The 15,549-nt window shown below is 34.9% G+C and overlaps 2 protein-coding genes across 2 annotated transcripts; both read right to left on the bottom strand.

Moving 5' to 3' along the window:
• Nucleotides 1-9,855: 9,855 nt before the first annotated feature.
• Nucleotides 9,856-12,234, bottom strand: LOC110637338 (heat stress transcription factor C-1). The gene is made up of 3 exons (XM_021787386.2): nucleotides 11,945-12,234; nucleotides 10,791-11,053; nucleotides 9,856-10,667 (listed from the first exon to the last, which is right to left on the bottom strand). Exons 2-3 carry the CDS (start codon nucleotides 10,992-10,994, stop codon nucleotides 9,918-9,920), a joined length of 954 nt encoding a protein of 317 aa, XP_021643078.2. The 5' UTR covers nucleotides 10,995-11,053; nucleotides 11,945-12,234; the 3' UTR covers nucleotides 9,856-9,917.
• A 1,171-nt stretch (nucleotides 12,235-13,405) lies between these two features.
• Nucleotides 13,406-14,757, bottom strand: LOC110637337 (heat stress transcription factor C-1). The gene is made up of 2 exons (XM_021787385.2): nucleotides 14,422-14,757; nucleotides 13,406-14,304 (listed from the first exon to the last, which is right to left on the bottom strand). Exons 1-2 carry the CDS (start codon nucleotides 14,623-14,625, stop codon nucleotides 13,555-13,557), a joined length of 954 nt encoding a protein of 317 aa, XP_021643077.2. The 5' UTR covers nucleotides 14,626-14,757; the 3' UTR covers nucleotides 13,406-13,554.
• Between the last annotated feature and the right edge of the window lie 792 nt (nucleotides 14,758-15,549).

The raw sequence follows: 15,549 nt of genomic DNA, 5'->3' as shown, positions 1-15,549 counted from the left end.
CCATCTCTAGAATCTCAATCAACTACTCACAAATCATTGTTTAAAGACAAACCCAAATGAAGAAATGAAGAAATAATGGAAATGTAAGCTAAAAGGGGTAGAAAAACCCAGCAAATTGCAGAAGGATCTCTGCAGAAAAGTGCAGAAACGTGATCCTTGCTGCTGCTGGAAGAAGATGCAGAAGATGCTCCTCCCTTTCCCTCTTTCTAACTTTACCGAAAATGACTCCCTTGCTCTCTATATGGAAAGAAAGTGATAAAGGGCACTTTATATAGGCAAGGGGACTGTTCTAGAATGGGTAAAAGGGGGAAGGATCCAGAGAAAGTGAGGTAAAAAGGCTGGAGTAACGGAAATGCCACGTCAACAATTTTCCAGTAAAAACGACATAAGCCGAGTCAGTTGTGTTGCGGGTTGTGTCGCTCTCAGCGTGAATATCTGACGATCGACACAACCTGCGACATAAGCTAATTCGGTTGTGCTGCTGGTTGTGTCGCTCTCGGCCATTTTTTTACTCAACTTCAAAATTTTTGCAATTCGATTTTAATCTCCTCCAAATGGCTACTCTGATCAAAATACATCAAATTTCTCCAAATTTATCCTACAAAACAAATGAATTCCAAAAATTAAACTAAGAAAAGTGAAAATTGCAAAATTGACTAAATATACACTAATATCTATAATAATGGCTATGAACAAGGGTAAATAATGTGCAAAAATTACACCTAAATGATGATCTAAAATGCATGCATCACACCCCCCTTATGGGACTCAGTGTCCTCGCTGAGGTTTGCCCCACCATCGTTCAAGGTTGCACAAGGAGTGACTCTGATACCACAAATGTAATGGCCCAGCCCACTAATGATATTGTCCGCTCTGGGCCGAAGCCCTCACGATTTTAAAACGTGTCACTAGGAGTTACGAACCACCAACTACCCAGCATCTCTCCCGTGTTTTGCCGATGTGGGATTTACCTAGGATGTTACAAAAAAGTTTAAGGATCTTAGAGATTCTAGGGAGGACTCTCCTTCGAATCCTACTGCATAAAAATTTTATGTAAAATTTTGGGGTCCATAGAAGGACTCTCCCCTGAATCCAAAGTTTGGAATAAATTGGAAGTAATATAGGTCAGAAGAAAAACTTTCCCTCGACTTATAAACATATTAAGATTATACTATTTAGAAAGACATTATTAAAAATTTTCTAGGAAGAATTCTCCCTTTGATGTAAGAAATTGCTTGTTTCATGAACAGGCATAAAGGGAGAGGGGTCCAAGGAAAGGAATCTCTCCCGAACTCCATGTTCTAACAGAAAGATTGTGTTTTAAAATATAGTTGTAAAGGTTATTAAGACTGCTTAAAATAGATTTGCCGACCTTCAAGGATGACTATCATTTAGGGGCCAAAATAAAAACTCTTAAAAAAAGTGTCAAACTAACCATTTCAAAAGGAAGCATTATTAAACTCCTATTATTATATCTGAACTCCCTTTATTCTAGACAAATGCAAATGCCATGAGGACCATTTTCAAACTCCTTTTAGACTTGCTAACAAAAATGCCACACGGTATTTCTGAATTCACCTCATCATACCAAAACTCTTTCTACCATTTTCAAACTCTTACTATTATATCTGAACTCTTTCCATACTCCTATTAATATATCCGAACTCTTTCCATACTCCTATTACTATATCTGAACTCTTTTCATACTCCTATTACTATATTCGAACTCTTTCATACTCCTATTATTATATTCGAACTCTTTCTATATTCTTATTATTATATCCGAACTCTTTCCATACTCTTATTATTATATCCGAACTCTAACCATTATTTCTGAACTACTTAAAGAAGAAAAACATAATACTTCCAACATGAAATAAAAACAATTAACAAAAGAAAATATAACATTAATGTAATATTCGTGGAACAAGAATTGGTCGGTTTTAATCTTATTTTCATAGGAGTTCGGTAGGTTATTACTATCAAAATGTATCATGATGGGCAAAAATGAAAGACAGAGAGTTCAAATTCAAGTTTATATATTGTGCCTTCATATGACCTAGCCATGTCCATTCTAGAAGAAACATGATGTAAACATTAAATTTTACCTGTAATAAGCTTTGGTAGTGACAAGAAAAATAGGTTTAGTGCCCATAAATGAAGCCACTGAACTATCGAATCACCCTTTTTGAAGTAACAGGCTAGAATACTTTCAGAGGAATGAGAAATGTGAGCTTTCTGACGATTTGAGAATGAAGATTCTTTAGAAAATTGACGTTTCTAAAGCCTCTTTCTTCCTTTTTGCTCTCTCCGTTCCTTTTCAAAAAAAAAAAGGACCACCCCCCCTCAACAATAAAGACTATAGGTATTTATAGGGAACTAGGGTCCTAAAATGGAGGGTTAGGATTAAAGATGGAGAAAGGAAAGGGTGGGATTTAAAAGGGTAAAATCTAAAGGCTAGAAATTAAAGAGATCGAAAATCAAAGGCAGAGATTAATTAAGGACTCCTTTATCTTTTTCCTTTTTTGATCCAAATGTTGGAAATTATGCCTTACAAACCAGATCAAGGGTTGGGATTAAAAGGTATCAATTTTATCTTTATTACTTTAATCCAAGAGTTCGAGATTTGTCCTTACAAATAGGATCAAGGGCAAAAATTGAAGCACACCAAAGTGCTTTAACTACCTCAAATCCAATGGTTTGGATCTATCCTTGCAAATAAGATCAATGGTGAAAATTTGAAGTGTACCTGAATGCTTTAATTAACTCAAATATGATGGTGAAAATTTGACCTTGCAAACCAAGGGCTATGATTCAAGGGTTAAGTGATGTCACTAAAATTCTGGCTAGCCCAATCCTTTTACTCGATCTTATTTTATTCTTTTCTGAACTTATGATTTCTTTTATCCGATCTCTTTATCAGATCCCTTCATTTGATCTTTTTTGATTTGATGTCTCCTCATTCTAAGCCTCTTTGCCCAATCTCTCATTTGATCTCTCTATACTTGTTGTCTAATCTCCTTTACCCGATTCTTTCTTGTCTCGTATGAAACCTTTTCATTCGATCTCCCATCTGATCCATGGTTTCTACACTTCATCCAACCTCTTTTATTTAGTTTATCATTATATGGTCTCTTCTGTTATTGATTCCCTCTCCAAAAAATCTATACAGCACGTTCGAGGGTACGCCTTGGATATCGAAAAAGCATTAAATGATCTTTTTGTCTGAGGCATTGTCTTGAGCCTCGCAAGCATTAAATGTGTGAGGCTTTATATATGAGGGAGGGGCTGTCATTTCATATTTCTGCACTCTCTCAAATTTCTTCGATGGGTTTCCTCTCAAGTTTCCTTTCTTCGGCGACGATATTTGGATTAAAGGTATAGTTTTTTATCTTTTTCCATTTATTATTTCCTTTTTTCACCTGAAAATGAGTGGTATCAATGGTCAGAGAGCAGTGAGCCCACCATCAGTCAATGTTTCGTGGACCTTTGATGAAGGTGAGGAGGCTGAGCCAAATGGGTGAACTGAGGTTGAAATAACGGGTGAGCCGATCTCCAACCAGCCCACCGGGCCGAGCCAAGAACAAGCTTTGAACCCTAAGAAGGAATCTCTCCCAGTGGATGAGGTGACATCGATTTTTAAGCATTCTGAACTAATGCAAATCAGTCAGGAGTTCAACCTCTCGACCGATATGTATGAGCTCATTAAATGCCACGGGCATTTTCTAGCAGATCACTTTTTTGAAGAGAGAGATCAAATTATCGTATATGAGAAACAGCTAAAAGCCGAGCTGTAGTTCCCTTGAAGCAGTTTTGCAGGGATGTATTGAAATATCACCGCGTTTGCATCGCCCAATTACATCCAAACTCATGGCAAACTCTTGTGGCCTTTCGAGGCTTGTGCCGAGCTAAAGGCCTAGAGCTCATGGTAAAGGTTTTTGCCGAATTATATTGGCTTACCCAACAGAAGAATGGATTCTGCCTAGAAATTCTGGAAAAATTACAATCCAGCCAGTTATGGTATTTAAGCCATAACTTGAGCTACAAAACTCCAAATGGAGTGATTCAAAAAAATAAATGTAACTAGACACAATAAGGAACAATTTTAGTGTAGAACATTTGGTCAAATTCTCACTGTAGAATGGTCTAATGGAACAGTGAACTCTAACACTCAAAACTAAAATTTCTGAATTATTCTCCATTGGTTTTAAGTATTGTTTAGCAATTAATGCCAACACTTTTGTAAACCAAAATGTAGTATCTTGGTGAACTTAGGTTCAACAAGTCTATTATAAATTAAAAAGTCAACCTTTGAGTGAAATTAGTCAAGTGAATAGTGACCTCTACATTATAAAAATAAATAATTGAATCATTAAATGTGTAAAATGCCCTAGTATGCCTAGAATGATTGGTTTGGATAGGTTGGCATGCCAATAGGGTTCAGTTAGTACTGCACATGGCATTATGTCATTCTGTGATTTTATGGCTTTTAGCCATTCTGATATCAGTGTGATATTTAGCCTTGTGCCCAATGTTTATTACAGCTTATTAGCTATTCTGTTGTACACCGGGAGACACAATGTGACCAAAGGTGTGATGGCCCGAGGTACTTGGTACCCAGTGTCAGTTTACCCCTTTATCTAGTCTAGTAGACTAGTATAGGTTACTCGGGCAATCAAAATAAATCTTACTAAATTTTAATCACATAATACTACAATAATTGCCAGGAACTTAGTCTACATAAAATATCAGCATACATTCTGCACATCCATTTTATATTAGCAATTTTATTTTATATTGGCACCACTAAGCAGAATTGCTTAGCGCGTCACTTTTGCCTTGCGCAGGTACTGGAGACATAGCTGGGGAGTCCAGCAGACCTCAGACCGGGTGATTAGTCAGACTGCACAGAGTTCAGAGTCATCTTATATCTGCAGTACACTTGGTAGGATATTAGGATTTTGAGTTGTATTTTGTACTTTGTATTTTGTACTAGTTCTTGATTGTAATTACAAAGTCATAAAATCATATGATAATGTAAATATATGAAATTTTATGTTACTGAAATTATCTGTATAGTGTGTTGAAAAATAAAATGTTGGGGAGTTATTCCTGAAATTGATTCAAATTGTGATGTGAACAAATATTTTGAAAAATTGTGCTGAGATTTGGAGATTGAGTTGATATGTATGTATATTGGAGTTCTGGATCTGAAAATCATATTGGAAGTGTTTTTAATAGGTTCAGAAGAATTTTTTTTTTTAATTTACAGCAAGCATTCTGCCGGATTTTCTATAAAAATTCACGGAAAATTTAGATTAATTAAATTTGTAAATAATGATATAATTTGTAAAATTTTGCACTTAGTGAATAAATAAATAAATAAATTAGGAAAGGTAAATTGTTATATGGTGCTCCAGCATACTGTGTGGCATATCTTGCTCGACTATACTGTAGACGGATAAGAGGTGTCACAATCAATTTTTTTAACTTTTTCACTTTTCAACAAACCTTAGGATCTATTGAGATCGGAAATCAACATACAGAAATTGAAATTGAACGAGTACGTAAAATTAAGCTTTGTGGAGATCGGATAATCAGCATACGAAAATTAAACTTGACCAAGAAATCAAAATTCAATTAAAACATAAACAAAATTGAAACATAAAATTGAGCTTTATTGAGATCAGAAATTAAACTTGACCGGGAAATCAAACTTCAATTAAAACATGAACAAAACTAAAAGTTATATAAAATTGAGCTTTATTGAGATCGAAAGTTAAACTTGAATAAAATTAAAACTTGAAATTAATTGTGATTTACTAAATCAACATGGAAAATTAAAAATTCTTCATTATTTAAATTATCATATATAAAAAAACCGATTACATGCTAATTAAGCTTCAATTGTTGTTTTGGCCGAATGAAGAATTTATTGACTGGCCAAAATATGGTGTCTACAACATTAGACCCTCTAAGGTTCCTGCTGCACAAGAGTTTGCATCATGATAATCATGTCGAACTGAAGCTTTCAATTTGTAGACAACAGGGGAAGAGTGTGCATCAGAAAAGAACAAATATAAATCTCAGTGAACTTTACAAGAATCCAGATTGCAAACAAAAACCTGTACCTAATGACCTTTGAAATCACGCAAAATGACAACTGAAACGGCTCAAAACTCAGTCTAAATAACACTAAAATCAGTATTCTCCTTGATCCAACCTGCAGAAGGAGGAGACCACCCACGATAAATTCATACCGAGGAGGAGGACCAAATAAAATAGAAAAAGTTGTATTTTTTTTCATTTCATGAATCTCCTAACCTTTACTATATGGATGGATCATAGTTTTTTTTTTTTTTTTTTAACAATTGATTTTGATTAGAATTCGAACTCAAAATCCCACCTTAACAGAGATACTTAAAAATAAATTCTTTTCATTAGTTTGTAATTAAAGTTCCCCTCTGGCAACTCTCGAATATCAAATAAGACAACAGAATCTATGCGGGTGCCAGAATTCTCTCTTTTCTTTAATTTATTTATTTTCTGGTAGGGGCTTGGAGCGGTGTGGGGTGCAAAACGACTTTGAAAATTCGAAACTTTGATTAGAAGATGGTGGGAATATCACTTTGCAAATTATGTTATTTAAAGCATATTAATCTAATATTTGATACTCTTGAAGATTAATTGTGTGATTTAGAAAGGTAAACTAAAAAGCATGGCATCGTTCGTCACCATTGACGTTTTTTTATAGAATGTTCTATTTGAATCAACAATTAGTATTAATCAATTATTTGATATAATTCTCGAAAGAGAATGTGGGTTGGTGATTAACCTAATTAATCTCATCATCTTCAAAATCCCACTTAGATTATGCCAAAATGCATTTAAAACTTGATTAGGAAAATAAAAAGCATTTGGCTAGATGCTGCATGCGAACATTAACTAGTTTGGACTTACCTACTTAATTAAACATTACAAGGAAAGAAAGTACTAGTATACCATGAAAAAGAAGAAAGAAACTGGTTATCTAGCTTATTTGTTGATTTTTTCTATTCATTAATGAAACTAAAAACAGTCGTTATGTGGTGGGAGACAATGTTAACCCCACAGAAGATTAGATTGTTGCTAATAAGGAAGATTAGAGGGTCCTAATAAAGATTAAAGGCATAGATGCACTTGAATGAAAATGAAATTTTGAAAGATGAATCATATAGAGTGGGGATTTGTTGAAATGATAGATAATTGTAAGGTGTAGGACTAAAGAAAAATGAAATAAAATTAATCTAACTCTTACCCAGAAGAAAATGAAGCTTACCAACCTTCCCATTGTAGGAAATGGACACCTTTTATTTATGATTCCAAGCAATGCGACAACATCCTTTTCCACACATTTTCTGCTCATTTCTTAAATCTAAGATTGGTATAAATTGAAAATATTATTGTAAAAATATATTTTACGCTTAATTTTTTTTAAAATATATATATATGTAAAAGGGTGTTTTTAAAAATAATAATAATAATAATAATTTCAATCTCAATTCTACAAAGGCTAGAAGGAATAGAGAGGAATAAGGTTTTGATGAAAGCATAATATGGTAAGCCTAACCATAGCTAACTTAGTTAGGCAAAGTGGAATTAGGAATAAGTAGAAGATCCTTTGCCAGCATTTTGAGTTTGGTCTCATATCAAAGAATTTAGGTCTTCTCAATCTCACCTCCAACATATTAGTTCTGTAAAGCATATCCTCCCAACATTTATCATTTCTTCAAAATATGAAAACTTCACTGAATCTCCACAACGTGCCATGGGCTTCATCTAAAGGTCAAAGAACAACCAGTCCATTCGGCTCAGTCATTTGGGGTTATGGACTGTATCTATCTAGGCCCATATCCCAGAGCATTACCCTTGGCCCAATTTTTCCTCATTTGGATGGCCATTTTCGTCCAACTAACAGTCAATGATACACAAGTCAAATGTACAAACTTTTCAAGCAGCGTGTTTGATTATTCCTTTTCCATGGGATGATATCAGAATTGTTGTGAATTCAGAGCCTCTTAATTTTCCTTTTTCTTTCTTTAATAAAAGATAAAACAAACTCGTTGCTGTCTCAATTTCAGCTTATTGTCACCCATGGCCTCAGCAGAGTATGTGACTCACCTTTTAAAATTAAAAACATATATTTAAAAAAAAAAAAAAAAAGGGTCAGGTACCTGCCCATACGTGGACAATGGATAACCACAGTTTAAACCACATAAAAACTTCCAGTAAAACGACAATCAACCTAAACACATGGTCCTGCTTTCTCCATCTAACTCATGATAACCTTCCTCGTATCGCCGATTGCCAGGTGTCACTCTGCCTATTTCCAACTTAATTTTATTCTTCCACTTCAAAAAATTTTAAATAATAAAAGAATTTTGGCCCTTTGAAATATCTCAGGGGTCGTCGACACGTGGTGGGACCTACTCCAGTGATGGCCTCAACGTCCATCTCCACCATGATTGTGTGTGCCAGAGGCGCACCACGTTATGGCCTGGGCAGCTGAACTCGATGCTGGGCCAGCCTCCTCGTCTCCATCTCCATGTGAACGCTCAAAAGCGATAGCATTGGATTGCTAACACGTGCCACTCCTACCTCTTACACTCCCCACGTGGACGCACTAGACGAGGACTGGCCCCCACCTAAATTTTTTATAAGCCAAGATGCCTTTATGTGGGCCCTTCCTCACTCTACATTATTGTCGGTAAAGTTGGACCCACATTCTCCTGTGGTTACACTCTCTTTTCTCGACACGAGTCCGTAACAAAACTATAACTTCCAAAAACGGGATTTTAGTCGCTTTTTTGGGTCCCACGTGATCAACTCCTCCCGTTGATCTCTCATCAATCGTCACCCTCAGGAATATGGACTCAATTAGACTACCGGTACGGGCACGGCTCTTGATTTGTCACTGTGAGATTGGTAATCTCATTTGACTTTGCTGCTTAATTGAGTAAAAATAAAACGTTGTGGCTTTTTTTTTTTTTTTTTTAACTTGGCGGCTTCACGTGATGTCTGTGACAACCCATACAGTCATGCAAGTGGCACGTGAGGTTACTGTAAGAGGAGAGTGGGAGGGACAATGAGTACTGGAAGTGCCATCTCTATGGTGGGCCTACCATAATAAAAGGGAGAGTATCTTTCTGAACCGTGCAAGACATTTTTGATGATCATCTCGACCCTATGAGATCCAAAAGTCAAGATCACATGCGTGCGTTATCTCTGAAAATTTTGACTTTCACCGCCAGTGGCTTAACTTTTGCCGATGGCGGCAGGGCTTTGTACAGTACCTTTTTAATCAGAGATGACAGTGAAAGACCACGTGGCGTGCGGTTATTGGTTTTGACGAAGCACAAAGCGAACTGTTTGCGGTGGTGTGTGCCATCTCAGTGGATTTTACCGCCGTCTATGTAACTGCCTGACTTTCTGAAATTGAGAAACTCCCAAATAAAAGGCTCAAAAGCTTTTTTTTTTTTTTCTCCCTTTCCCTTTCGTGAGTTTCAAAGGGGCAAATTATAAATACAATACAGCTAAAAAAAATAATTTCTTTTAAATTATAAATTAAAATTTATATTTTAATAAGATTATATATATATATATATATATATTTATTTGTTTAATGTGGTTGAAATTTTGAGTTTAGCATACAATAATTGAATATTAGGGATTTAATAATCTCAAAAAATCAAGTGATTGAAAATTTGTAATTGCCTAATAATTTATTTAACAACATAAACTGTATATTAACCGCATTATTAAATCACTTGTTTTTACAAGAATTATTAGGAAAAAAGAGGGATAAAAGCAATAATATATCAAAAAGTAAAAATAATATAGAAGATAGAATCCAAGATAAATCTTGTGTATAGAAGCAGCTAAAAGCCACCACCTAAAAGTGAAAATGGATAAGGCGGTGGTGGTCTAGCCTCCACATCTGCCGCCAGTTCTCCAAAATAGCTTATTTGGCCAACCCTATCATCACCACAACCTATCAAGTTATTCTCTGGTGGAGGCCTTGCAACAGTGACAGTGTTCCTAATCCCTCCACCCATCGAAATTGATGTGAATGTATTAGGCGCTGAGTCAGGAACATAGTTCCCTTCTCCTAACCACCTTATGATATTTTTCTCCGGCGATGGCGAAGATTGGCAAAACCCAGTTTCTGGCGACGATATTACCCCAACGCTTCCCGTTTCTTCCTCTTCAGACTTCACCAAACTAGAAACTGCCGCCCCACCAGAGGATGATGAAGAAGAAGAAATCATTAACCGGCACTTCTTGTCATTTAATTGTTTGGTTCGTTCTTTCTGGAGTATCATGCGAGGGAGAAGATCAGGGTCCTGCACAACTTTGTAAAGAAAAGACATCATTTGTTGAGGGCGTCTCTCTGTGGCCTCCAAGCGTTTGTTCATATCCTCAAGCTCTTTCTCCATGACTCTCTGTTCTTGCTTTAACCTTGCTATCTCCATAACTAGCTCTTCATTGTCAAAATCCTCTATTTTAGCTTGCATACATGAGCCCTTGCTATGCTTTCTACGAACTATATTCTTCAACAATTGCTTTTGGCTCCGAAGAAACCACTCGTTTGCGAATTCCCATCTATCGGGATCCACTTTTCTAAAACCCTGATGATTGAAACAACGGTTTTAAGGACAATAAAAACAAATGAAACTCCTTGCATATATAGAGAGAGAGAGGAAAAAGAATAAAGACTGGATTTTATCACAGGCATTAGAATGATGACTCACATAGGTGTTTAGTTGGCGAACGAAGCTAGAGAAGTTGTTGTGTTTGAAATAAGCAGGCAAGATCCTCTCGGAAAAATCTAAAGGATCGATGACGATGAAGCTGTTGTTGGCTTTGCCCCAGGTGATCAGCGTATCCGTGGCTGGATCGTTCACAATCTGATATGTCTTCATGACGAAAGGAGCAACGATGGTATTAGCCTCCATCCCACAAACACTCTTTACCCAGCTAGCTAGCTGGCTCTATTTCTTGCCTGATGTAACATCTATATAAACCATAATCCAAAAGTTCTTCCTAATTAATAATAATTTAATAATAAGATCAACCGTACTTTACTTTTCCTATTAAAAATTTAATAAAAATTTGACAGTATACCCTTTTAAAATTAAATTAAACTTCCGGCCACAAAAACAAATACACAATTTAAAATTTATATAAATCTATTACAAATCTATTCAAATTCTTAATTTATATCTCCATATAAATATTATTTACAACATTTTATAATTAAATCTTAATTAAAATATTCCACAATATTTCTATAACACCAAAAATTCAAAAAAATATATATATAATTATTTTTTAAAAATATTTTACAACCACATAATAATTTAATAACTTTATATTATATCTCAAAATAATTTTAGTTCTAATAAAATAACTTATTCAACTTAACACAATCCTTAATACTTAATTTAGCATTTTATATATTTATATTTATATTAAATATTCTAACCTTTCATCATTAGTCAAAATTTTAGTGTCAAATCACCCCTACCATCACGAGATATCAAAACAGTTATCCAATCCTTCAAATTTTAAATTTTTTCAGAAATAATTTTTACTCAAACAACTTATTAAAAATAATTTATATCTCACAAATCACAAGTCAAAAATTTGTCAAATTTTAACACAAAAGTCTCAACATCACAAAGATCATATCTACCAAATTTCACAATTTTTTGCGCATTATAACTATTTATTTTCCTAAATTTTCAGCAGCTAAGTTCAGAATTTCAAAATCCAGACAGTATAGGTTCAAAAATTAATTTCTCTAAATTCAATCATTCAAAAATTATCAAATTTTAACCATAACTTTTAAACATATAGATCTTAAATATATCCACAAATCAATGGTTAAATCTACCAAACTAACCTGAAAGGATGAAAAATTTTCTCCCTTGCTGAAATCCTGTTTGCTCCTAATCTCCTCCTTTCTCCATTTCTCTCTAATTGCTTATATTTCAGGTCATACTCTCTCTTTTTCCCTTGCCAGTTCTATCTTGCTAGAGAAACCCCCAAAATTCTGATCATCTTCCCCTTCTTCCTCCCTTCTTCTTCTTCTTCTTCCTCTTCTCCTTCTTTCTTTCTTCCTTTTCTTCCTTTCCTTTCCTTTCTTCTCTTTCCCTTCTTCCCAATTCTTCCTCACTTTTTGCTATTTTCTTTTTTTTTCTTTTCTTATTTATAATTCCTGCTGGAGAAACCAGCTCACGTGACCCATTTCAAGACAAAAATGGCTGCTAGGTGTCCATTAAATCAAAATATCCTTTTTAATCCTTGAATTCTCCTTTTTTTACCCTAAAACTTGTAAAGCTTTTATTTTAAGTTCAATTTTAAATTAAATTTTTCTCTTTAAAATTTTATAAATTTTATTTCTATTTCTAATAATAACCATATTTATATTTCTTCAAAAATTAAGGTGTTACACCAAAGTTGTATACCATCTTTTCTCCCTGCTTGTGTTTACAGGAAGAAGCAAGGCTTCTTCTCTCTTGATGAGAATTTTGAGAGGAAGAGGCCGTCGTGATGCCTCAGGCCTATCACTATTTTGATGAGAAACTATCCACTTGAGTTCAACCCATAAATCCTTATACGCAATAAGAATAGGGTGCTCAGAAGCTTTCCTGTAGTCCATAAAAAATGCAACCACATCGATGTCAGTGACCAATTTTATTAGGTAAGGGTGTTACTTGCGAGTGAATGGTTGATGAAATGCACAAGGAACCGCCACAGAAGTGGAACTGGAGAGAAAGAAACTATTTATAGAGAGGGGAAGGGGAAAAGAGACAGAGAAAGTGATTAGGGATAATTCTACCCTATTAAAAAGTAAAGTGTATTTTGATATTTTCATATCATCATATTGAAAACTAAAATAAATAGAGGGATGAATTAATTGATGTAATTAAATGTGAGGGATTAGATATAATAATTTTCGATAATATGATTATATGAGAAGTAAATTATTAATTTTTTTTCCTAATAAATGCATCATTAATATAGTAAGAGTATTTTCTTAAAAAAAAAAAAAAAGATCATTTGACTTCGAGTAGTTAGAAATAGTGGCCATACAAGTTTACTTTAATTAATTAGAAAAAATATTTATTTTAAAAATTAAAAAAAAAAGCAAAAAAGAGGACAGGCTAAAAAAAATAATAACAGTGTCCATATATTATAATAAGAATGTGTGTGTATATACATATATATATATATATATATATATATATATATATTAATATATTTATTTATTTGAATTTGAGTTTTTCCAGGCATGTTCGGATATCACACAATAATTGGTTATTAAGGATTTAATAATCTCAAAAAATCAAGTGATTCTAAATTTGTAATTGCCTAATAATTTATGTAACGATTTAAATCACTTGTTTATACAAGAATTATAAGGAAAAGAGGGATAAAAGCAATAATATGCTAAAAAACAAAAATAATATACAAGATAGAATCCATGATAAATTTTGTGAATAGAAGCAGCTAAAAGCCACCACCTAAAAGCGAGAATGGATAAGGTGGTGGTGGTCTAGCCTCCACCCTTGCCGCCAGTTCTCCGAAATAGCTTATTTGGCCAACCCTGTTACCACCACAACCTGTCAAGCTATTCTCTGGTGGAGACACTGCCATAGTGATAGTGTTCCCAATCCCTCCACCCATCGTAATCGATGTGAATGGATTAGGCGCTGAGTCGCAACCATAGTTCTCTTCTCCCAACCACCTTATGATATTTTTCTCCGGTAACTGTGAAGAATGACAAAACCCAGTTTCTGGCAACGATATTACCCCAACGCTTTCCCTTTCTTCATCTTCAGACTTCACTGAATAAGAAATCGCGGCCCCACCAGAGGACGACGAAGAAGAAGAAATCATTAACCGGCGCTTTTTGTCATTTAATTGTTTGGTTGGTTCTTTCTGGAGTATCATGCGAGGGAAAAAATCAGGATCCTGCACAACTTTGTAAAGAAAAGACATCATTTGTTGAGGTCGTCTCTCAGTGGCCTCTAAGCGTTTGTTCATACCCTCAAGCTCTTTCTCTAGGACTCTTTGTTCTTGCTTTAACCTTGCTATCTCCATAACTAGCTCTTCATTGTCAAAATCCTCTATTTTAGCTTGCGTACATGAGCCCTTGCTTTGCTTTCTACGAACTATATTCTTCAACAATTGCTTTTGGCCCCGAAGAAACCACTCGTTTGCGAATTCCCATCTATCTGGATCCACTTTTCGAAAACCCTAATGATTGAAACAACAGTTTTGAGGACAATAAAATCAAATGAAACTCCATGTATATATATAGAGAGAAAAGAATAAACACTGAATAGCATTACAAGCATTAGAATAATGACTCACATAGGTGTTTAGTTGGCGAACGAAACTAGAGAAGTTGTTGTGTTTAAAATATGCAGGCAAGATCCTCTGGGAGAAATCTAAATGGTCGATGACGATGAAACTGTTGTTGGCTTTGCCCCAAGTGATAAGTGTATCCGTAGCTGGATCGTCCACAATCTGATATGTCTTCATGACGAAAGGAGCAACGATGGTATTAGCCTCCATCCTATAAACACTTCTCTACCTTGCTAGATAGCTCTTCTTGCCAGAGTTGTACACTTTATTTTTTCTCTGCTTGCGTTTACAGGAAGAAGCAAGGCTTCTTCTCTCTCTCTCTCTCTCTCTCTCGCAAATATGGAGGAGGAGCTGCGACTGGTCGCATTCGCTTCTTTCACATCGTTGAGGGAGCACCGTAATATATAGGTGGTAAGTAGACGTGGCCACTGCAACGTGGAGCTATCGTGGCAGAAACGCTTATGGTTTGTGATATTTCTTGAATCACGAGATGGGACCCAGTTGCCTCCGCTTTTATCCTCCTTTGCTGCAAGTCATGGTCCCCCTGTAATTAGATATTTTTCAACGGAGAGGGCTTTCCCACTCGCTTATTATGCGCGTGATGTGCGTTTACCGGCAGCGTCGTGATGTGGTCCCTCTTTTAGCAACAAGTTACGGCAACATGACAAAGGTCAGTATTTGGGTTGGGTTAAGCACCCTTGTCGTTTCGGAGTATAAGATTAAAATCATACAAATTCAATGCTCAATGTCTATACATAAGCCCAAATATAAAATCATAATAAATCACAAGTAATAAGAGCCAATTGGAATAAAATCCATAATTACACGTAATTAAATGTGAGGGATTAAATATAATATTGTTTATAATCTAATTATATGAAAAGAAAATCACTAATTTTTTTTTATATTTCCTTTTTAATGAATAAATACATTATTAATATAGTAAGAGTATTTTTCTTTTAAAAAATGATCATTTGACTTTAATTAGTTATTAACTAATTAGAAAAAAGAAATTTGTTTTAAAAATGAAAAAGAAAAGCAAAAAAGGAGACACGCTCAAGGAATGCGCGTGGGAGAGAGTTCGAAATAAAAATAAAAATAATAGAGAGAAAGGAAAGTGTAAAATAGGAGAGG

This window comes from Hevea brasiliensis, chromosome 11, assembly GCF_030052815.1.
Source record: "Hevea brasiliensis isolate MT/VB/25A 57/8 chromosome 11, ASM3005281v1, whole genome shotgun sequence".
Classification (NCBI taxonomy): Eukaryota; Viridiplantae; Streptophyta; class Magnoliopsida; order Malpighiales; family Euphorbiaceae; genus Hevea; species Hevea brasiliensis.
This window is presented reverse-complemented; position numbering and strand designations above follow the sequence as displayed.